The sequence below is a fragment of the Trematomus bernacchii genome, unplaced genomic scaffold (assembly GCF_902827165.1).
Source record: "Trematomus bernacchii unplaced genomic scaffold, fTreBer1.1, whole genome shotgun sequence".
Taxonomy (NCBI): domain Eukaryota; kingdom Metazoa; phylum Chordata; class Actinopteri; order Perciformes; family Nototheniidae; genus Trematomus; species Trematomus bernacchii.
In genome coordinates this window covers 3,899,109-3,924,065 of record NW_022987668.1, presented here as the reverse complement: position 1 = coordinate 3,924,065, position 24,957 = coordinate 3,899,109, and the positions used below count along the sequence as shown (strand labels likewise).

Here is a 24,957-nt window from a genome sequence, read left to right as displayed (position 1 = left end):
CTAACAATAAGAATGAAATACTTTAATCTGCATGTCTTGAAATAAGGCTCCAAAAGCACTCCATGACATGTCAACAAAGTCTTTGACAGCATTTGACATCACACGCTGCAAAAGTAAGAACTGAGAACAAAACATTTTAGAGGACAGGCAGCGACACGGACGCCTCGACATATGAATGATGATATTTTGTAAGCCTCCTTAAAGGGAAACGTTCCTGCATCGTTAGCATCTATCATCAAGGTGATATCGTGTCATAAATGTCACTTTAACAATACCTCACATACATACATTATATATTTGTATTGGATATTTTTGAATGAACTTGTGTTTGTGCCTCAAGACACACTTTGAATTTGTTTTTTATCTATTTATTATTATTTTTATTATTATTAGTTTTGTTTAATAATATTTTATTCTAATTCTATTCATGTTTTATTTATTTTTGTATTTTTGTAGTCAGTCCTGTGTTTATTAATTCATCACTTTTTTATTGTTTTAATTTGTTGGTTTCTTAAGCATTTTGTGTTACCTTTTGAATATGAAAAGTGCTACAAAAATAAGTGTGATTGATTGATTGATTGATTGATTGATTGATTGTGGGCTTTCATACATAGATGTGCATATTTATTTTGTATTCTGGTATTCAATGATTTGTTTGCTAGAGGATTTGTCTCTGTCCAATATCATCCGTTGGCTTCAGATCCAATTTGCATTCAGACTGAAATTAAACCACGCTGATGAACTAATGTCAATGTGCATGCTGATTTATATTCTCCTGTCGTGTTAGTCAGGCTGTAGGATTGTATAAATATAATATAGTCCTTTTAACTTGTCACAGGTGTTGCTAATAACATTAACGATGGCTCTGTTTTATTTCAGTCTCTTCTTATTCCACAGTGACAGACAGTGAGCAAAATACACCTTTTCCACTGCAGTCATTTTCACTAATCATAGCGGGTGAAGCATAGGTGAAACAAATGTCATTAACAGAGGCTCAGCTCCATCAGGTGTCGACATGCCAGTAAGCCGGTGTCACAATACTCTGAAAATAGCCTGGATTAAATGCAGGTGATTTAATGTAATCAATTACGCCTGGGCTTTTTTTGCATATTCCAAAATGTCAGCTGTGAGCAAGGTTTTATACCTCCACTCTAAACCTAGGCTCGATAATAAAATGCCTTCTGTTAATGTGACTAGATTGCGGAAAAATCCAATTCCATACTTTGCATTTATGTTTACACAATAATCACTGTCACAGTGTACTGTTGTTGATTTTAGTACACAATCAATGCACTTGTCCTGCAGGATATTAAGCATTTTCTCTGATGAATCGGAGATGCCACTTCAAATATAACTGCACAAACACATACAAAATGTTACATACATACTGATATACACCTGAACATCAGCAGGAGAGGACTCTTTAAAGTAGAGACACTATATACTGATATACACCTGAACATCAGCAGGAGAGGACTCTTTAAAGTAGAGACACTACATACTGATATACACCTGAACATCAGCAGGAGAGGACTTTTTAAAGTAGAGACACTATATACTGATATACACCTGAACATCAGCAGGAGAGGACTCTTTAAAGTAGAGACACTACATACTGATATACACCTGAACATCAGCAGGAGAGGACTCTTTAAAGTAGAGACACCACATACTGATATACACCTGAACATCAGCAGGAGAGGACTCTTTAAAGCAGAGACACTACATACTGATATACACCTGAACATCAGCAGGAGAGGACTTTTTAAAGTAGAGACACTATATACTGATATACACCTGAACATCAGCAGGAGAGGACTCTTTAAAGTAGAGACACTACATACTGATATACACCTGAACATCAGCAGGAGAGGACTCTTTAAAGTAGAGACACTACATACTGATATACACCTGAACATCAGCAGGAGAGGACTTTTTAAAGTAGAGACACTACATACTGATATACACCTGAACATCAGCAGGAGAGGACTCTTTAAAGTAGAGACACTACATACTGATATACACCTGAAAATCAGCAAAATATGTCCTCTTTAATTTGATAAACTAACCCATTAAATATAAGACAGATTCCAAGATCAGTTTTGTTTTAGACTCAATGTCACAGACTCTCTTCTCACCTGCTATTTAAGCAAAGCTCTGGCATGTGCAGCACCTTTCCCCCGCCTACTGCAGCTCATTGAATAATTAAAAATCACTCACCGTAGATGAAAGACAAAAAGAGGGTACACTCTGCATGGAGCCTACATCTTTGATATGTCGATGTGTTCTTTGTAAGCTTGATCTCCATGCACAGCTCTGGTGTTTTGTCTGGATTGACGTGGATGTTTTTCTCCGTTGGGGGGCTTCTAAAAGCAGGAGAGGCTTGGATATATTTCCCTTCCTATCAGGCTCTTTCACGTCACTTGTACAGATCACTATTAATATTGTATTATCTCATCTGACACTGAAATTCACCTATCTCTGATATGGTAGTTGTAATTTAAACCAGGGGTGTCCAAAACTTTTTTTCACAGAGGGCCACATACAGGAAAATATAAGAAGGGTTGGGCCACTTCCTAGAGTTGAGGTATCTTGCCTCATAAGTTCAGTTATAATAATAATAATAATCAATGTAGGTAAATTATTCTTGATTATTCTACATTTGTTATTGGGCTTTTTTCTTATCACCTTAGATTTATTAGAACATGTTTTCAACTTGAATTGACTGAATTTATTTGAAAACTGGGCTTATTAACACATGAATACTGTGTAATATATTTGAACATATATACAGTATTTAAGAAGTAAGACAAGCAGAAGTTTATTATACTTAAGTCATTATACGTTTTTAGTTTGCTGAGTGAGGGCCAATTCAAAATGGTCCGCGGGCCGTAGTTTGGACACCCCTGGTTTAAACTAACAATCTTTGTTTTCTATGTGGAACAAATCTGCTCAAATCATCAGTGTTTTAATCAGGATTTAAAACCAAAAACTAATCTGCCAAAGTTTCCATTTCCATGTATAAAACCTTTGCGTTTTCCTCAAGAGGGACAGAAAGTAGCAGAACAGAAATATTGGTTAAAATGGCCAGAGGCGAAGATTGATATCCAAACGAACTGAGTCTCCCAATTAAACTTCATTCTGGCATTTCAGTCCCCATGCTGTCTCTGTGCACTGTAACACACTCCTATAGGTGCATGAGGACGTAGTTATTGAGCCAAAAGTAATTACACACACACACACTACCTTTTCCTGAGACATTTTCTGAAGAGCAGCCCGAGCACATTTCAGAATTCATTAGCTGCTTAATGATCACTGCCTGACACATGTGCCACTCATAGTCAAACGTTCTTGAAACTTTGAGGACCATTGAGAGAAGAAAGAAATATGTTGTCAATTAATTGAGAAGTGAAAGTCAGAATTGCCTCCTCTTGGTGTAATTTGGGGGTTGAGAGCACAGGAGAAATATATTTTTTTAGAGCAGATACAATGTCATTGGTTGAGTAGAGTCTTAAACTTAATTATAGGTTGAACTTAATTATAATTTTACACGGTTAAAAAGCATTATGCACAATATAAGGAACTGCAAAATACCCCAGCAAAAGTAGGTAAAAGTAGCTATACTACATTTAAAAAATACTCTGTTACAAGTCCTGCTTTCTAAGTGTTACTTAAAGGGGACCTATCATGCAAAATGCACTTTTGTACGTCTTGTATACATGAATATGTGTCCCCGGTGTTCCAGGGAACTCACCAAGTGTCAGAAAACACAACCCTCTCTATTTTCCTCCATACCCAAATCTCTAAAAAAGGGGCTGCAACGGATCTGATAAAAACTGATCCAGATTTGAACACTGTCCTGACGTCAGGACGGTGGCGCTACGGCTATTGGGCCAACTCCACCAATCAGGAGGAGACAGCCACGGCCATTGCCGTTCGAAAGCGCTGGAGACGCTGTAGTACATATGCCAGGCCATGTAGATGGTGCTGTTCTCACAGAATCTAGCCCTTGCTAAAACAGAGCTAGAAATTGTCAAATTGAGCGAAATGAGGCATGGCTAAAATGCATGATCTGTTTGGTATTTTGAAAAAAAAAAGTATAAATATGCCTTATATAGGTATGGTCCTATTCAAATATAGCATGATAGGTCCACTTTAAGTAAAAGTATAGATTAATCTGCATCAAAATAGATTTAAAGAGGCCCTATTATTATACCTGTTGGGGTTTTCCCTTTCCTTTAGTGTGTTATGTAGGTTTGTGTGTATTTGTAAAAAAAAAAAGCACTTCACAGTAGAGACACAAAATATAAATATGAAACCTGATAATTAGCATAATATGGCCCCTTTAATTAATAGTAACTTGATATACTACTACTGTGTATTTTAACCTATAATTATAAGTCAAAGTACATTTTTTATTTGATATGTGGTATAGCTATCAACCTGAAACTGTAAAGCTGTGTAGTGGATTAGTATAAATACAATTGTACTTAAATACAATACTTGAGTAAAAGTTACTTCCCACCAATGGCAGTTTCAGCTCCATCTTCACACAGTTGCCCCTCCTTACATTTGTCATGAGACAGTTGTATTTTTGATATATTGTTCGGTATGTTCTGTAAAGGTTTTCTATGACCAAGCAACACTCACAGAGAAAGGTCACAACGTATCACTTAATTGGTTTGGATGCTCTTTTTCTGCTGCACCCTCAATTTGTGTGTCTTCTGCAGATTTCAACCCTTAAAAAAAGCACCTTTCTATTCGTTCTTTGCTGTCATTTTGCCTTGCTTTGCACTTCTCTAACTCACTTCCACAAAGACATACATTTGTCTCAAAACACGAGGAGGCGGTTTTTTGTGCAGCTCTTGCATTTACATCCGTTGTAGTGGCCTCGCAAATACCTCGCAAATCTACTGTACTGGATTTATGACTGATGGGAAAATACTGAATGTCCTCTTCCAATATGAGAGTAACATGATAACAAAGGTATCCCAACTGTAGCTGAGTACATGACAGGATGTATGATTACCTAGAAGAGCATCAGGACTGTTTGAGGCATATGATAGCTATGTGATTAACATGATGATTCAGCCTCTATGGAGATAGACATATGACAAGCATGATCATTTCTGACGTGGAGCTAATCTGAAGTAAACATTGAATACTGCTTTCTATTCCTCCATCTTGTGACTGTGTAACTCCCTCTCTTGGATATCAGCATGTGAAGGACACTGTTCAGGAACTAGTTGATGCTCTGTATGTGATGACTACTTCCATTCTGGAGAGGATCACAAATACATGGATCCTGAGATTGAAGCTCAAGCCGGGGACAAGTGAGATTTTTCTAACAGTTATTTATGTTTTTTTCCTCCAGGTGTCGAGAAGGCTACCAGGGAATCCGCTGTGACCAGTTTCTGCCCAAAACTGACTCCATCCTGTCAGACCCAAGTGAGTTCCCACATTTATTTTGACTTCAGTGTACTCAATATAGCAGCATAAATAAATAAACTGTAACATTGGATTTTAGCGTATTAAGGAATACATGAGGAAAACGGAGGGGGTTATGTTCCTTACATCTTTTCAGGAGGTTCAACTGGAGTTCTTCAGAGTATTGAGCCACATGAATAAAGTACAAGGACACATAAACCACTAACATTTACTTTATAGGAAAACATCCCAAAAGGATAAGGGTAATATGATGTCAGGCTTACAGTAAAACCAATTGAGATATTCATTTTGTGTGGAATACATTCCCCTCTTTGCATATTCCCACTGAAATACACTATGTATATATATATGGTATTTAGCTACACAGTTAGTCATAGATGGTTTTCTCCTAATCATACTGTACATATAACTCTCTAAGTAGTTGAAAAGTACACTTCCTATGTATGTTGTCATCCGTCAATCAGTCAAACTGTATTTATATTTGCATCTTTGGACCTTATAGCAAAGGGTTTTATTGCAAGGTTGCGGTCAAATTGTCAAAAAATCAGGTCCTTGTTGTCTCCTTTCCTAACTACTTTTCCTTAACATCAATCAAATACATCATAGGCTCAGGGAAAGTGGTGAAGATAAATTCATCAGGACTTAGGAACATACACTGCACTGATGAAACTTTACTTAATAATTGTACATGAGTTTGCGTTGCGTTCATATTTTGCCTTTTTGTTTAACAAATTGTTGAAAACATAAAAGCATTTTTGCAACTCATGGCATGAGTTTTAAAATGCCTAATAAGCACCAGAACTTTACGATCGGTTGTTTCTGTGAACAGCCAAATGATTTGTAACGTTAATTGTTGGGAAAGCAGATAATTAAGGGACACAATTATCTCCTAACCTTTCCTAAATGATTCTCCAGTGTATCCTAACATAAAGGAGTTCAATCAGGAGCGACTTCGTTTTGTCTAAAGAACATTTATTGACACATACCATATGATAAATGTTAAGTCTTTGGCGATTAGACCCCGATCCTGAAATCGTATATCTAAAGGGGGAAATGCAGCCGTGAGCATATAGGGAACCCCCCCGGGGTCTAGACACTGGTGATGATGCTGAAGATCTGGATTTGATGAGGAGATGGGATGAAGAGGAGGTGTGATGAGGTCTTTGGATTAGCTCTCCTGGCACTGGATGTGATGAAAGGAGGTGGATGGGGAGGAGGCGGCCGGCAGCATGAAAACCTGAAATCACGCTGACTGCAGGAGAGACGAGAACCATTTCAAAGGTTGGCTGCAGCACGATGATTGGCTGCTGGAGAATGAGGTGAAATGTAATAGGTTAAAGAGACGCCCATGATGAGCTGATTATAAGCAGCTGCGGAGTGAATGTATATATACCCAGTCTTCCTGAAGGAACTTGCGCTGAGCTTCATATAATAAAGGAAATATTGAAGCTCCTTTCCTATCATCTAGAGAATTAAAACATATCTTATCATGGCTGGCACTTAGCTACTTCCTGGTCCGTTCCTTCCTAAGCGAAATTGACAATTTGGCCGCAACCTACGTCTGGTTTTTGATCCTTCTACTTAGATAATTGCAGTTATAATGTTGTTCACCTGGCAATAATCCTCAGTCCCTGATTTAAACAAACAGTAGAGTGTTGGGTCTGAATCTGAAAGCAATGCTCTTACATTCATAGTGAAAAAACACCAACAAATATTCCTTAACAATGTCTGACGATGACTTTTACTCAGTTTCTTCATTTTACACGGATACAAAACATTATGTACGATGCAAGGAAGCAACATTTACTGCAAAATACCCCAGCACCAGTGAGCCTTTCAATAACATCTGGGTTTTACAGCTTTTCAACGTTTTCTTTTACATTCTGCTATTTCATATATTTTATCCTCATATTACCTATTTCATTTTCTCTTCTATTCCCGGCTTTCTCAAACACCCTCACCTACTCAGACAAATGTCACATCTCCCGTTTCTTTATCTCCCAAAGACATTGTCCTCTCAATGTCGTACAGCTGATGTGAGAACGCAAATTGCCCGAACTTATATCCTTACCGCTCGCTATCTATGTCATTTTAATTCCCCGTTTTTTTCTGAGCTCATTCCTAGAAATGTGCAACCTTGTCACCGGTGGCAGTAACTTTGTGGCAGTATAAAAGCTTATCTGTGACTTTTCTAAAAAGCTGCGTTTACCGTGAAAGGACAGGACGGATCCCATTGGGATTTTGACCTCATCATGTTAAAAAAACCTCACTATTATATTCAAAGGTTGTATTGTCATATGCACAAAGCTACAGCGTAGAAATGGCAATTAAATTATTCTGCCCTGAGCTCCTCCAACAATGCAACATATATAATAAAATACAAAGTGCAGAAAGTCTATATACATGTCAATAGAATATGGGATATGTACAAAAACAGAATATGAAATTAAATAATGTAAATTAAGACAAAATTAAATACGGTATATGTTTGATTGCAAGGAGAATACGCCATTAAAAGACATATTTACCGTAGATGATAGTGGCACATTCAGCAACACGTGTACCACTTGCTCTGTGTTAATATCTTTTACTTTCCAGATCATTAATTAAGACTCTGTAATGAGGTTTTTAATCCCAAACATGTATTAGGGTAATTGTCCTTGTTGGAACAACATTTGTGTTCAGTGGAGTGACTCCCTCCGCTTTGTTTTTACACCAAACCCTCTGACCTGAACACAACGAGCACAGAACTATTTCCAATCATCACTTAAACAATTTGTCAAATGTCAGATGATGATTGTGTTGTTATGTTAAATGTTGATCATTAGTAAGCAATAGCAATTAGACCCAGTGGCCTTTTGGGTCAACTGGCCCATAGTGCTATCATTTCTCTGCAAAGTAATGAGATATTCGTTGCTCCTGATTACCAATTTGAGACATTTAAAATGGTGTAGTTGCCAATAAATACCCACTTTTCTTATGAATGTGGTTGAATTAGTCTGCCAGCATATTAAATGTACTTTAAGTATATATTCAGCATTTTTATTAGTTTATTATTGTATTAAAATATGTGAGAAACACTTTGTTTTATGGATAACAACATTTCCTGTGACTGTGATTTCATAAAGAGGTTTCAATTAAGGATTTTAATTTGTGTTAATGATAATTAAAATGAGAGTTCAATCGTTTCACTTAATTCCAGTTAAATCCCATTAATTCAAATGTGTGCATTGCAAAAGCTAATAATGCAAAAATGTGCTTTATTAGGAAGCATTTAAGTCAAAAATATTAATGACAAAAGGATAATTAATTCGTATTTGCTTGGGTTTAAAAAGGAACAGTTTTGGAAATGAATTAGGAAATCAACAATGTCTTATTAACTCCAGAAGAACATGTCACAGTATGCAGTAGACACTAAATATACAAATTAAACCAGAAGATGTGCATAACATGGCCCCTTTAAATACTAAAACTCCAAGTACTTAATCATTACCTCATAGGGGTTTTCAATTATCTTTTAATCTGCAATTCATTCAGATGAATCTCAACACAATTTGTTTGGGAGTTTCTAAATTGTTACTGAGAAATGGGGGACTTATAAAATATTAATTATTTTCACTTCTTGGCATCCAGCTGAACCCCTGACGCATTTCCTATTCTTCTTTCTGAGTGTGTCAGCTTTATCTCACTCCCGTCCTTCAGTCATTTCTGATCTCATTCATCTTCTCTTTGACACCTTCTCAAACTCTTTCTCTGCCAAATCTCTATCCTCAAATCCATTTTCTGATGAATTGATCGACCTATTTTCAGGTCATTTTCTCTCACTGGTTTCTTAATTTCCCTATTTTCTGTTTTTCTCTCCTACAAAACACTATGTTCTGAAGTTTATGGATTTTCTTTCTTACAGTAACACCACCTTTTTATTTCTTCCTTTTCTTTTTTTCCCATTGTATTCAACTACTTGCTTCTTCAAAAAGTGGGTAAGTGCAAAAACTTGGAGAAGAAGAGAGGCAGATTGTGGCCTCGCTCTTCTTTCCTCACCCCTCAGATAATCTTGTCACAGAATCACTCTGCTTGACTCCTCTGCTCGCAGCTCATCAAATCCTAATTTCCCGGGTTACCTTTGTGTCTTGTGCTCGAGTTTGCCTCAGTGTTGACATCCTTGTTCCCTCTTCCAAATTTCCCTCCAGACAACCCCCCTCTCGCCCCCATCTGTCTTTGGCTAACCTCCTTCGTGCCTGCCTTCCCTCCTAACGCATCTTGTCCAAGTGTCAGACCTCATCCCTTCTCCCCAGACTACAGTTCTCCGTCCAACTCATATCCTGAGACAAAGTGGCGCAGGCCTCAGATCGACTGGAGCTTGAGTAGTGCCAGAGATAAAAAAAAGTTCACAAACAGGGCAGACAAATGTTGCCAAGGACCTCTGGCTCACTGCAGACTCCACAGAGGGAAAGTGAGTCTGGATGAAAGAGGACAGATCTTCTGAGTCAAGCTATCACACTGTGTCAGGGTCCCAGAGGGCAAGAGATAATCATAGCTCCAATAATGTGGTGCAGGAATGAGTCCTGAAACCCTGAAATGAGTCAGAATTGTACCACTTCCTGATCACTTGTCTCAAAGTCCATAGGTTTCTTAATCTGTTTTGGTTAGATGCCTGAAATAAGGTTTGTGGTTCACTAAAGCTGAAGAGATTTCAAAGTTGTATTCCCCACTGGATGACTAAACGCCATCATGCCCAACATTAGCCGCCTTTGGCTTAGCGGTGGTGACGTGAAGTCATGTGACCGTGCTCTAGTTCCTTTATAGCCCAACATTAGCCTCCTTTAGCTTAGCGGTGGTGACGTGAAGTCATGTGACCATGCTGTAGTTACTTTATAGCCTAACATTAGCCGCCTTTAGCTTGGCGGTGGTGACGTGAAGTCATGTGACCGTGCTGTAGTTCCTTTATAGCCCAACATTAGCCTCCTTTAGCTTAGCGGTGGCGACGTGAATTCATGTGACCGTGCTGTAGTTCCTTTATAGCCTAACATTAGCCTCCTTTAGCTTAGCGGTGGTGACGTGAAGTCATGTGACCGTGCTGTAGTTCCTTTATAGCCCAACATTAGCCTCCTTTAGCTTAGCGGTGGTGACGTGAAGTCATGTGACCATGCTGTAGTTACTTTATAGCCTAACATTAGCCGCCTTTAGCTTGGCGGTGGTGACGTGAAGTCATGTGACCGTGCTGTAGTTCCTTTATAGCCCAACATTAGCCTCCTTTAGCTTAGCGGTGGCGACGTGAATTCATGTGACCGTGCTGTAGTTCCTTTATAGCCTAACATTAGCCTCCTTTAGCTTAGCGGTGGTGACGTGAAGTCATGTGACCGTGCTGTAGTTCCTTTATAGCCCAACATTAGCCTCCTTTAGCTTAGCTGTGGTGACGTGAAGTCATGTGACCGTGCTGTAGTTCCTTTATAGCCCAACATTAGCCGCCTTTAGCTTAGCAGTGGTGACGTGAAGTCATGCGACCTTTATAGACTAACGTTAGCTTTTTATTTCTGGAAATTGGATTTACACTTTCATTATCCTGCTGAACAAGACATATGTATCATAGAAATGTATTTGCTAAATATTTTTATTTTCTTTAATATTCTGAATTCCAATGGAAAAGTCCCATTGTCTTTTGTCGAGGGAGCGCTTGTGATGCTTACTTTAGGGTCTGCCTATTAAAACACGTCGTCACTGCACCATATGCAGACAGAATTAAAGTGAAACGCAAGACAAGGCAGGGAGAGAGACTTATTTGTTTTCTTGATAAACACGGAGTACTTTACCCTTTATTTTATAGAAGTCTGAACACAGTTGGCTTGAAAAAACGACATACCCATAACTGTATTGAATAAAGGGCTCAAAAATCAATAATTGAAAGCAAGGCATTAGTAAAGAGAGTGTACATGTAAATGGGAAGGAAGTAAAAGGGCAGCAGCTCATGAATTAATGGATTTCTCATTTAGACAATAGTTTATTATCAAAGAATAGTCGAAAGAAAAATTCCACATTGTGCACTCATCCCTAGTTGTTCAGGAATAAAAGCAGCATGCAAAAGAAAAGGGAGAGTTTGTACACCAAGACTTTTTCAAGCTCCCAAATATGTTTTTATTGACAACCTACTGTACTAGGTCTTCTCCAGACAAACAATAAATCCTTAAGGTTATAACGTTAGCTCAATAAAGCTTATTGTGGGGGAGTGAGGAAAGCAACATGTGGACAGTTTAAAGATTTATCACCACAATTTGGTTCATGAAGAGTTACCGTTGGTGTAACGTTTCTAGGAGCCAAAATATAAAAAAGGCTATAAAAAAACAACCTCTGTGAAGTGTAATTTCCAGGAGATCTCTGAGGTTACACAAGACTCACTGATGAGCGTTTAGTTCTCAAAATGCTGACACGGCATCAGACCGAGTTTGTTCCCGAACTGGTTTGATGGGATGTGTTCGAGATCAAAGATTTGTGTAGGTTTCCTCCGAATCTGTCAGAGAGCAACAAAGGCTTTTAGTTGTCATCCTTACATACGGTGTCAGATCTTTTCATTGCAGAAGAAACAGAGTTTAAGCTGCTTTTCTTGTCGGGACATCCTTTGTTGTTCAGTTTCTGATTGGCACCCATTCTGAGGAACTTTCTCCGGATAATGCAGTATTCAGGAGCAAACTAGACTAAATGTATTCTCTTTGAATAGTGTTCAGGCTCTCCTCTGCCTTACCTCAATATCTGTCTTTACTGCTTTCATCATCTATACAACCCTAATGCAATCATTGTCTTGGTCACAAATTGAAAGAGCATATTCAAACTCTCTAAATCAAAGACCCGGGAGTCTAGTTTTACAACATCGGCATACTCTCACCTAGAGAACAGGACAAGCCTCATATCACACCGCACATAAGAGATTTACAGATTTAAATCCAAACACAAATTTAATTCACACTATCTTTATGAGATCTGATTTCATGCTTGGCAGGTTTGTGTGCAACGCAGATGATAACACTGCAGTAATCATGCAAGTCCAATTTCCCCCGGAGATCAACCCTGTGTTTCACATTGTGTTGCATGTTTCAATCCATAAGGCATAAAGGAAGCATCAAATGTGCAATTGCTGTATGCTTTATTTTTGTATTATGGGCCAACTGTTGAGTCAAGGGCAATGCGAGTCACCTTGGGTACTGAGCAAGGAGTACATATTGTTTATTCACTGCAAATACATCACACTGATGCTCACAATAGGATTTTATATTGAGTTGAGTACAAGGATAACTGATGTTTACTATGAATGCACATTAATGTATCGTCCTTCGGCAAAAGGATAGCTCACCCATGAAGTTAAGAGTATTTAAGCATCATAAAAGGTCAAAGAAAATATATTCATGAGGAGAAGGCTCACATACATTACGTGGGTGTAGACGAGCAGAGTGCGAAGACGTCAATAAAAGCTCAAAATGTTCAATCTAGCCAACAGCTACCTCAGGGTGAACAGTGAGTCCAGCGTGGATACAATCAAATATATATATATCTCCAATAGCCAGCAGGGAGGGACTTGATTTAATACAATTTTAAGTCAGTTTTAGGTCTTAATCGGTAGTTTTGAGATGTCTGTAATGCAGCCTGATTTGAAATGTGTTTATTATGGTTGAATCTAGGGCAAATAGACAATAAAACAGGGTGTGCTTTAGGGCGTGGCCACCTTTTGATTGACAGTTCACTACCACAGTGTTGTCTTTTCTAGATGTTATCCTTTTTTTTATTTTACTTTAACCCCTGACAGTGTGTTTCCAATTCATTAATATTGTATTGTTACATTTTTTGTAGCCCAACAATGACTTTCAGTTGATTATGCTGTACTTCGCAAGCCAACAGGTCAAAGATGTATAAGATGTACAGTAGACAAGTTGATCAGAAGAAACACTTGCCATACCTTTAAACTACATTCACATTTTATTTGAAAACAGCGTACCAAGTATGACAGTAGCATTGATAAGGAGCTATCCTGTAGGTCACATTTAACCTTTTTGAATTTCACATCCTAATTTCATGGTGGCTTATTTCTCTAAGTGCATGTTTGTGTGTGTGCAAGGGTGTGTGTGTTGTTTCTCTGCTCTACATTTTTGCATTTCTGCATGGATGCGTCTCCATCTTGACGTTCCCACACAGGGATGTGAGGTGAAAGCAGCGTCTCAGGAGACATCTTGTTGCGTTCACACCATCTGAAAGACGAGGAGGAAAATATCTGGCTTAACGCTCAGAAGTACTAATGCCAGACGTCTCTGGCATTAGCTCTGCTTTCTGCTCTCCTTTTTCCACTGACTTATTGTGGCAAGGCAAATCCAAACCACCAGGATACGGATAAAAAGACCCTTAAGTCTGCATGCTTGACATCCTCACGATATTGGAGCCACAGGGGGTCTTAGATGTGAGAGATTTTGTTCATGACTAACCATCACCAGGAGCAGATAAAAGCCTTTGAATCCTGTGTAGAGATTTTTTGGTTTTGAAACTTTCTAATAAAATAATATTGCTTGCTTTGTTTGAAGCTGCATGGAACTTTTAGTTTAATTGGCATGTGTCCAAGGTGAAGGAAATGGCATCATTAATTTCAAAACTACCCATGAAATCAACAGAAAAAGACTCTCTTTGACAACAGGTCTCTTTGAAACCACATGAAAATAATCCATTTTAAAGATTAATAGTGCTCTCCAACTCTTCTCTCACTCGACGTTGTGTATTTCTTTGTGCTTGCTTGCCGGATGCTGTACTGGATTATATTTTTTAACATAATCCAGGAGCTGCAGTTATACTTTAGTAAATCAGATGATAATAACAAACAGATTGCAAGTGCCCATTTAAACAAACTGCAGACCACCATTCATTCACTATTAGTCAATATAGGACAATCTACGTTTGCTGATTACTTATATTGGTTATTTTCCCCTCAGTTCATGTCACAAACAAATTACTTGTATACATTTGAGTTCAAAACAGAAACATAATGTGTAAAATAAGGAGAAATGTGGTGGTAATTGAAAATCTAATAGTATGGTAAATCTCAAAATGTACATTGACAAGGCACCAAAGATTCAGATCATAGATTTAAAAATAAATAGCTGTAAAATTGTGAAAAAAAGTACTTTATTTTTGCAACATTTTGACTCAAACATTAGGAAACTGCTGCTCCCACATGACACAGAGAAAGGGTAGAGCTTTAGGATCATGAGGCAGTGTGTGGTGCGGGAATGAGTCCTAAAACCCGGAAAAGACTTGCCACTTCCTGTTCCCTTGTCTGAAAATCAATGTTTAATGTTTGAGTTGAGGTTAGAAGACTGAAATAGGATCTGTGGCTAATACAAGCTGAAGAGATGTTTCACATTTTGTTCTACGACATAAAATAAGTCAGCAAATACTGCACTGTCCGAAGCTTTCACTGTACTGTATGTGTCATAAAAACGGATATCAAGCGACTCAATAAGACAACTAAACGTCATCATGTCGACACAAGTCCTCCTTTAGCTTAGCGGACCATTATGAAGTTTGTTTATAGCCTAATGTTAGCTTATTGCTTCTGCTTAATGCATTTATGCTTCAAAAATCAAAAGGTGCTGTTCATATATGGAGATTATCCTGCTGAACAACACATGTAAGTATCATAAACGTGTGTTGGCCACAAAGCTTAACCCATTGCGATGCTAGCTTCTGTATCGGCATTCAAAATGACGCCCTTAATCTACGACTATGGAAAGCAGACAACGGTCAAAATGGCGTAAAGCATACTGTAAAGATGTAAGAATCAGGAACAGAGGACACATGACAAAGTCTCTGAAAAATATCTCTAGGGTGGTTTTTTTTTAGCATCTAGTTTGTGTGCTGCAACTCCTCGAGGCTCTGCTCACCAAAGAGAGTTCATCGAGCGTCAAAGTTTGAGGTTTTGAATCGCAGGAGTAAGTCAACATTTCTGAGTCGTGGGTTGCCTCACAAAACTTTAAATTATTTGTCTCCCGAGCGAGTTTCACCCTTCAACTGTCACTCCTGTCTGCCCATGCTGAGTTCTAGAAAGTACAAGATTACATTCTCCATGTTTAGGTTGAGCTGGGGAAGCGAACAGGTACTGCAGATGATGGCAGGAGATTTTAGGAAAGCTCAGTCGTGTTTCACACTCTGCTGCATGACAAACTGACTCCTCTGCAGGCAGTCAATGTGGAGCCGTTACAAGTGGAGATTTCACACTCCCAGTATGTGTATATTCATTTTACTTTTAGTTGGGTTTCTAACTTTAAAAGCGGCAGATAGCTGAAAAAACGTTTTTTGGTCAAATTTGCTGGAACTGTCACTCTGTCTTGAAGGAAGTGCATGACAGACAATCTGTAAACATATCAGATTCCTCTGCTTCCCCCGGTGCTCCTGATGGCTTTTGCAAGATTTCACCTAGTGTGAATATAGCGACAAATCAGAGCCGAGGTGTCTTTAACTCAGTGTCAATCACCGCTCAAAACCCCATCAAACTATCTCCAGGCAGTGCCGATCAAATAAAGATACTGCTACTGCATTGCCAATTTCTCACCTGCAAACATATTGTCGTGTATTTCTTTCATTGTAAAATTAGATAGTTTGTATCCCGACTGAAAACATTTGAGCCAAATCAAGCACCGGTCTCCAGCGGTAGTAAATGTTTAGTTTTACAGCCGAAAACAATCCACTAAATCAAGTCTCTGCACATATTTTAGGTAAGAAATATCCTTTACGGTAACAATATCTTGGTTTATATTTGATAGGCTTTTTGACACAAGCATTTTGTCAAACTGGAAGCTTGCAAATGCCATTAGGAGATCAGGAGGAGGCAGAGGGAGCTGATTCTTCCACAGATTATCCGTCTCATGCACTCCTGTCTGGATATAAAGTAGTGACAGTTGCAATAAATATTTCATTTCATTTTTATTTGTTCCGTTCATGGTAAGCACGACTTAAAGTGGACCTATCATGCTATATTATAATAATATAGTGTAGGACCATACCTATATAAGGCATATTTATACTTTTTTTTTTTCAAAATACCAAACAGATCATGCATTTTAGCCATGCCTCATTTCGCTCAATTTGCACTTTTTTACCCCTGTTTTAGCAAGGGCAGATTCTGTGAGAACAGCACCATCTAGAGGCCTGGCATATGTACTACAGCGTCTCCAGCGCTTTCGAACGGCAATGGCCGTGGCTGTCTCCTCCTGATTGGTGGAGTTGGCCCAATAGCCGTAGCGCCACCGTCCTGACGTCAGGACAGTGTTCAAATCTGGATCAGTTTTTATCAGATCCGTTGCAGCCCCTTTTTTAGAGATTTGGGTATGGAGGAAAATAGAGAGGGTTGTGTTTTCTGACACTTGGTGAGTTCCCTGGAACACCGGGGACACATATTCATGTATAAAAGACGTACAAAAGTGCATTTTGCATGATAGGTCCCCTTTAATGTATAACAATTGTTTACTAAACATGTCTCTATAAACACACCATTGACCGAAAAAAAGCAGGGAGAAGAAAATAATCTTATTTTACCTGCCCCTTTCTCAAAAAAACAAAATAAATTGAAATAGATGATCTGTCCTTCATATTTTCTGATTCACAGCCAAACATAACAGTATCGTAGGATAATAAGAGAAACACAAAAACTTACAACAAGAAATACTTATTTCCCACTTAACAGTTAACGGAAAGAAACAAAAAACAAATATATATATAAGTAACCAACTGTCGCCTTTATCTTATGAAGCAAGGTGTGTTCTCTCTGTGCATGCATTCATTTAGCTGCACACAGCTGCTTAGAGACTACTTTAATCAAGTTCTAGGAACAGTGTTGTGTTTTGCAGTTAAATAAAGGGTCCTCTTGCAGAGCCTAAAAGTGTCTGTGTCATTTATCCCCAGCCTCTCCAGGTTCCAGGTGCTCTGCAGGGTGTTACAGTTTGCTGCTGATCCTCTCTCTCCTGTCAGCTTCTGATAAACACTCATGTATTCTCAGAGGTTAATTATCTGCAGGTGTGTCCAGCTTGCTTGAATGCTCAGTCTCCATCTGGCTCTCTGCAGCGACAACATTAGAGCGCACAACTTGTTTAAGAATTACTGACGAATCACTGAGCAGCGTCATCATGTCTGCCTGATGTCATCACACCGGAAATTAGCTGCCTTTAGCTTAGCGGTGGTGAAGTGTAGTCATGTGACCGTGATGTAGTTCCTTTTTCCTGATATGTGGAGATTATTCTGGCGAAAATAACATGTAGATATATATTTGTGAGCCGAGCCATACAGCTTTTTTTGTGCCATATTTTAAAATACAATGGAAAGATCCCATTGGACTTTGGTCGAAGGAGGCCTGATCAAAAGTATTTGTATTGCGCTTCGACAATGCATAACCAGTGTTTGTCATTTAGAGATTGAAAGCAAAGTATATGCATACAAATGAGACAATGGTCTGTAATGATTGTATGTACAAAGAGAACAAATGATTACAACGAACACAAACAAACAATAACAACGACTAAAGTAATCTCTACATGCACTGCCAGTGAGCCTCATACACACAATTATTTATCAGGAACATTGTTAAATGAATATGCATGCGTGTAATACATATGCATATACATACATGCAGCAAATACCTATACTCATAGCCCTTGTGATGCTAACTTCCTGGTTAGCCTACTAACATACTGTACGTCATCCCTGCACTCTAAGCTGTAGCCAATAAAAGTGCAAATTGGATCATACACTAACACATAGCATGCTCCTGGGTGCACACATGTGGATTCCTGAGAGTATCCTTATTGCTGTCGTCTCTGCGCCTATATACGATACGATACGATATACTTTATTGTCCCCGTAAGGACATTTGATCAGCCTGCTCTTGGGAACCATGAATCTTCTACCAGAAGGTAGGAGCTGGAATTCTGGGTGGAGTATGTGGGTGGGATCAGACACCATTTGTTTTTGCCTGTCTGATAATGGACTGCTCGTATATGTTTTGGAGAGATGGATGTTTTTTAACCCCCATAATTTTCATCGCAGTCTGTAGCAGGCGAGCGATCTGTGACTTTGACTGCACTGTCAAGTTACCATACCAGGCAGTGATACCATACCTCATGATGCTCTCCAACACTGCATGATAGAACAGTAACATGAGCTTCTGGTCGACTCCGAAAGCCCGGAGTCGACGCAGAAAGTACAACCGCTGTTGAAGTCTAGAGCACAGACCTTGAACATGCGCCTTCCAGCTGAGTGTATTATCTTGATGGACACCAAGGTACTTATAGGAGCTGACCTGAGTTATGGGTTCATTGTGGATAACCACCGGCCTAAGGTCACCCACTGCCTTTGGGTCCCACACCATCTCCTCAGTCTTCTTCACATTCAGCACCTCTGCGCCTATACAACACAGTCTCACGGCATTTCGTGTTATAGTCACGAAATTAATCTATTGATTCGTGTTCACCAACACGATTTCGCCATTTTTTTCGTGTCACACAGAACGATTTTAAAAGCAATGTAAATAATAACAAATTAGAAGGAAAAAGACATTTAAAAAAATACAGATTTAAGTATTCTGACACAGAACGATTTTAGAAGCAATGTATTTCTATTGGTAGTATGTTTCGTGCCTGCACCAAATAATAACACATTAGAAGGAAAAAAAGATGACATAAAATACAGATTTCAGTATTCTGAGGCTCTGAGCCATTTATTTTCCTCACTGACGGCAAAAAAACTCAGACATTATACAATTTAAAATAAAAGGGATAGGGTTAGGCTTAGGGTAAGATATTGAGTAAGAACATGTTTTTATGAACCACACAGCTTCTGGTCTTCCAAGACCCGACCGGACAAAAAGACGTGTTGCAGGCACGAAACATACTACCAATAGAAATACATTGCATTTAAAATCGTTCTGTGTGACACGACAAAAAGGTGCAAATCGTGTTGGTGAACACGAATCAATAGATTAAATTAATTTCGTGACTAATAACACGAAATGCCGTGAGACTGGGTTGGCCTATATCATAGCAAACGATGCAATTAATTGAATTCATCAAACTCATAACATTCAGAATAAATCACAGCCCTTAATATATTTGATTTGTGGAGTCTGATCAAAGTTAATCACGTGCTTTGTGCTTTCTGTGTTAAAGCAGCAGTGTCAATAACGGCTGATTGTGAGCTTCATATTTCCCTCTGCCTACAATGACAGAATCCATTCTGCAATCATCTGTTTTTAAGTGGACAAAAACCACATGAAGCTATATTGTCCTCTGAAATGATATCTGCGGGTGAAGACAAATGCAAAATTGACTGTTGCAATGGAGCCTAATGGATCCTGATTGCGGAGGGCAATTTACCTTCATCCCTCCTATTGCTATGGAAAGGACAGCAAGCAATCAGAAAAAGAGCAGAGCTAGTGGGAGTGAAAAAACACATAAACTCATATTGATTGCAGCAAATCATCCGGGAGGCACCGCTGTGTGACTTTCTGAAAATATTCACACAAGGGAAAAGCAAATGTTTAGGATTGAATATTAAAAACAATAACCTTGTCTTTTATTCCACACAACGCGGCTTTGTTTTCCCTTATTTATCGTCCTGTTCTCCATCTGATCAAGACTTTGGGCTGTGCCTTCATACAGAGCCTAATGGATCTGGAAAGCCCAATTTAAAGTGAAGTATGGGGGTTGTCAGATGGTGCTTAGTGCAGAATATGGTGGTGAGATGCAGATTATCTCAGAGAGGAGCAGGCTGTATGATCGCAGGTCATTAATAACCTCAGACACACACAACTTCGTCTCTCCTCATGTTTGTCTCTACACTACAAAAACTCTAAATCTTGCCAAGTATATGTGTCTAATATCTAGTCAGAATATGTCTTTACACCTGATATAAGACACAATAACTTCAGAAGTACCACTGCAGTGAGATATCAGGTCTTCTTTTTAGACAATGCATCATCTTGTTGAGTCAAAACATCTTATTTTGAGTCGTATCTCAGATGAAACACATATTTGTTTACATATTTATTAGAAAATAACCAACTAACATCAGAAAAAAAAAAAACTTTTGAGCATTTGCGGATTATATTGTAACACAACATCTCCTGATTATGGTCAAATATAGTTAAAATTAGTTCTCCAGCTAATTACAAGATCTGATTTATCTGAATATCCCTTCTTATTTCAAGAAATCTTACCAAGCAAATGTTCACTTGTGTCCTTTTAACCTTTTATCCATGTATTATTAAAGGAGATTACAGGTGGAGTTCTATACTCACACTTTGCTCAGATTAGTCCAACCTGTGATGGATATTAAACAAACAGGATGACCGATCTGATGTCTGACAACTGAGGTTTAATTAAAAGGCTTGACTAATGAAAGCAAGAAGAAAACTATATTTCAGTCAGACAACTCACGTGTTTCTTAATATGTTTATTAGAAGCAGCATATAGTTTGAGTTTGGCGTCTAGGCTCGGGCCTCATCACTCCACAGATTTACAAAGAACATTGAGTGATGATTAGATAACTATCCCCCGAGCCTACAGGTGGAAGCTGGGGTGGAAGCTGGGGTGGAAGCTGGGGAGGAAGCTGGGGTGGAAGCTGGGTGGAAGCTGGGGTGGTGGAAGCTGGGGTGGAAGCTGGGGTGGAAGCTGGGGTGGAAGCTGGGTGGAAGCTGGGGTGGAAGCTGGGGTGGTGGAAGCTGGGGTGGAAGCTGGGGTGGAAGCTGGGGTGGAGGCTGGGGGTGGAAGCTGGGGTGGAAGCTGGGGTGGAAGCTGGGGTGGAAGCTGGGGTGGAGGCTGGGTGGGAAGCTGGGGTGGAGGCTGGGGTGGAAGCTGGGGTGGAAGCTGGGGTGGAAGCTGGGGTGGAAGCTGGGGTGGAAGCTGGGGTGGAAGCTGGGGTGGGAAGCTGGGCTGGAAGCTGGGCTGGAAGCTGTGGTGGAAGCTGTGGTGGAAGCTGGGGTGGAAGCTGGGGTGGAAGCTGGGGTGGAAGCTGGGCTGGAAGCTGGGCTGGAAGCTGTGGTGGAAGCTGTGGTGGAAGCTGGGGTGGAAGCTGGGGTGGAAGCTGGGGTGGAAGCTGGGGTGGAAGCTGGGGTGGAAGCTGGGGTGGAAGCTGTGGTGGAAGCTGGGGTGGAAGCTGGGGTGGAAGCTGGGGTGGAAGCTGGGGTGGGGTGGTGGTGGGTCAGGCGAGCAGCAGCAACATGAAACACAGCAGCAGGAGCATGAACGTAGCAATAGCAAGTGAACACAGCAGTGGCAGCAGCAGCATGAGCGAGGCAGAGGCAGGAAGACCTGGCAGCTTAAATAGAGCGGCATGTTTAGGAGAATGTGTTTGGTTGGTTGTAAGAGGGACGAGGTGCGTCACGTGTTAATGTATCATTGGTGCTCGAGTTGACTGCCTGAACTAGCTCGCAGGCTTTGCCCCATATATTGAATATGCAGTCATTCTGAAGCGCAGCCATTATCTGACACTATTCATCCTAAACAGGGCATGAAATAAACTTATTTTAAAGATTGCTCAACAAATCCTTGTCGTAGAAATGTGTACCAGAGAGCGCGCTGTTTTTAATCTGATCGGTTAGAGCTCTTTATATGTTATGGATGTATAGAAGTGTGTATGACTGTGCTAATCAACATCTTATGTTTAGTTAAGTTAGTTTAAAGAGCATTAGGACATCAGTTAGGGTTAGGGTTAGGGTTAGGGTTTAGTGGGTTAGGGTAAAGTGTTGTTAAAGCACATTTACTGTGAAAATAGCTCAAAAACATGTCACAGTAGAGGCACAAAGGCAAATATGAACCTAAAGGTTAGCAGAACTTGTCCTATTTAATGTATTCAAATGTATAGCACTCAACTTCAGAGAAATGCACTTTATATCACAATAAAACATTGCTTTCCCAATTCAACAGTAGACACAATAACCAAAAGTATGATTAATATGAAATTCATGCATTACATTTTGTTTGAAATCACTCATTCAAGCAACAGGTCTATGTGAAGTTAATGTAGGCACAAGTTAATTCCACTGAAACCCATATAAAAGATTAAAAAAACTACTTTGAACATCACTGAAGTGACTTTTAGCTGCACGAAAGAACATACAAATTATGAACACACGTTACCAATAGATGTATTTCAAGTTTTGCTGCTATTAACATCCAGCTAAGTGTAATTTCAGTATATTTATTTCTGTTCCTTTCCCTCATCCTGAATGTTTTAGGTCAGAAATATGTGTGTGTGTGAATGTGTAAGCACACACACCTTTAGCAATTTAAGCAACTGTCTCATTTAATGACAGGCCTCCCAGTAGCGGCTCCAGTGAGTTAAACGATTATGACAACGTGTCGTAAAACGCAGGTGGAGAAATGTGCTAATGGCCATCGTACCTCTGTGATGATGGAGCCATCGATGAGAGGTAGTGGAGCAAAATGACTCAAAATGGCCCTGTCCAAATGGTTTTTAATCTTCCCCTTCTAAAAGCTTTACCACTTGACAACTGAGGTTTGGGCCATCGTCCGTCAACGGGGGCAAGTGGAGTCAGTTTTACTAAAAAGCACCTCAGAATAAATCTTCACTGTGCAGTAAAAGGCGTTTAGTGTCCAAAAATGTGATATTTTTCTCAGTTTCCATTAAAAACAACTGCATGTTGTTTCATTTTTATTTTTTATACGATGCGGCTTCTGCTTACACTTTTTTGTCACTTTCTTTTTGTCTTTGTGTCACTTCTTCAAAAGTTATACCTTATTTTTCGCTTTTTTTATGTCTTGTAAGTGTGTTTTATTGTTCTAGGTGAACACAACAAACTAAAGCCTCAATAGCATTAATATTTACCAAATGCACTTCCGTTGTTTCACACAAAAGTATCCATACTGGACTTAAAAAGCTTACATTTTGTGCTAACAATAATACAATTCAAGCCCCATTACACCACTCTGTGTGATATTAAAAGATAATAAAGGACCTTGAGATAATGATAATAAAAAAACATGTTTATGCATGCAGCCTTTTATTCATTATGGTATAAATATAGAGTTAGTCTGCACTTTTATATTCATCTCTAAAGAGGTCTGACTATTTTTCTTATTAATATTTAGACGTTATAGTAACAACCTCCAGCAATAAGTATAATACGGTGTTTCGTGAAGGCAGTATTTAAATACCTACTTAACACTTTAACAACCCAGCTGTTCCTTGGAGCTTTTTAATAATATTTTATATATTTCTTTGCAGGGCAAACTAGTTAGTAGTGTCAGAGTTTAAGAGCTTTTATTTTCATTAAACAGAATCATAATGAGTAATGCTTTATTTATGAGGCTCTCTTCAAAAGAAGGGTTATAAAGAGGAGATTAAAGCATATTTATATATACAGCACTCTGTTTAACTGACTTACTATACTATAGTTTTATATATTGTGTTGTGGTCAGTGAATGATGCTTCAGTACTAAGTTTCAGAGACAAATATTGTTCACTTTACTCCACCAATTCCTAACCTCTCATTGATATTTCTTTTTAAAACATATAAAACACACTATGCTTGCATGATGGCGTTTTTAACTACTATAACTATTTGACCAGTGGCGAGCCGTCAGGGCCCTCTAGGCCCTCTATTTAAAATATTTTTTTAGTTATATTTTTCATTAATTTTACCAAAATAACTTGATTGAATTGTATTTAAAATAACATTTCCAAAGAAGTAAATCCTTCGAATCTGCCTATTCAGTTTCTGTTTGAATGTGAAGGGTTAAATTAAAGAAGCTCCTTGAGCCCTCTCTGCGAGTTACTGTGAAGACAGGAGCAGCTTGCTGGTCCTGCTGTAAATTCACAGAGGGCCCGCTATAGTAACTGAACGAGAGAGTAATGTCAAATGACAGTACAATTGACCAATCATATCTTCCCTCTAAATGGGTGGGTTTTATTATCGCGGACTTTATGATAAGTTCCGCCCGCTGTGAAGCTTTCCTTGTTTCCATAGAAACAACAACTTCCTGTCAACAGCGTGAACTCGCCTTCAAAATAAAAGCATGCCAAATTACACTTAAGACATACAACTACAACGAAAGTAACAAACACAATGCAATATCCTTTTCAATGTCAAAGAACACAAATTGGGTTCACAGGTGTTGTTTTGTGTGGTAGAGGGTCGCTGTCATTGATGCGTTTTGCACCCCGGGCCGTTGTTTTGATATTCCGCTGAAGTATACGCTGTGACATAACTCTTTTTTTCTTTTTTTTTCGAGGGAAGGGGTGGGGGTCAGAGGGCCTAGGTATAAAAGTCACGGCTCGCCACTGTATTTGACAGATAGATAGATAGATAGATGAACAAAAATGAAAATGATATAAAATATAAACAATATAAAAAATTCTGGATAATGTTCTTTAAAAAGGTCAAAAATACTGTAGTAGCAGGAATATGAGCTCTTGTATCCCCTCCACTTTTCAACACAAAGTCTCCTTAAACTGACTCCACTCACCCGTCCC

At 39.0% G+C, this 24,957-nt stretch overlaps 1 protein-coding gene across 2 annotated transcripts in view; it reads left to right on the top strand.

Moving 5' to 3' along the window:
* Positions 1-24,957, top strand: part of LOC117487197 (pro-neuregulin-3, membrane-bound isoform) — a 474,636-nt gene that overhangs the window by 381,831 nt on the left and 67,848 nt on the right. The window contains exons 3-4 of one of the 2 annotated variants that reach the window (XM_034135857.1): positions 5,375-5,448; positions 9,426-9,428. In XM_034135857.1, the coding sequence (XP_033991748.1) occupies positions 5,375-5,448; positions 9,426-9,428 (77 nt within the window). The remainder of the gene's footprint in view (positions 1-5,374; positions 5,449-9,425; positions 9,429-24,957) is intronic. The other variant, XM_034135858.1, reaches the window with a different exon arrangement.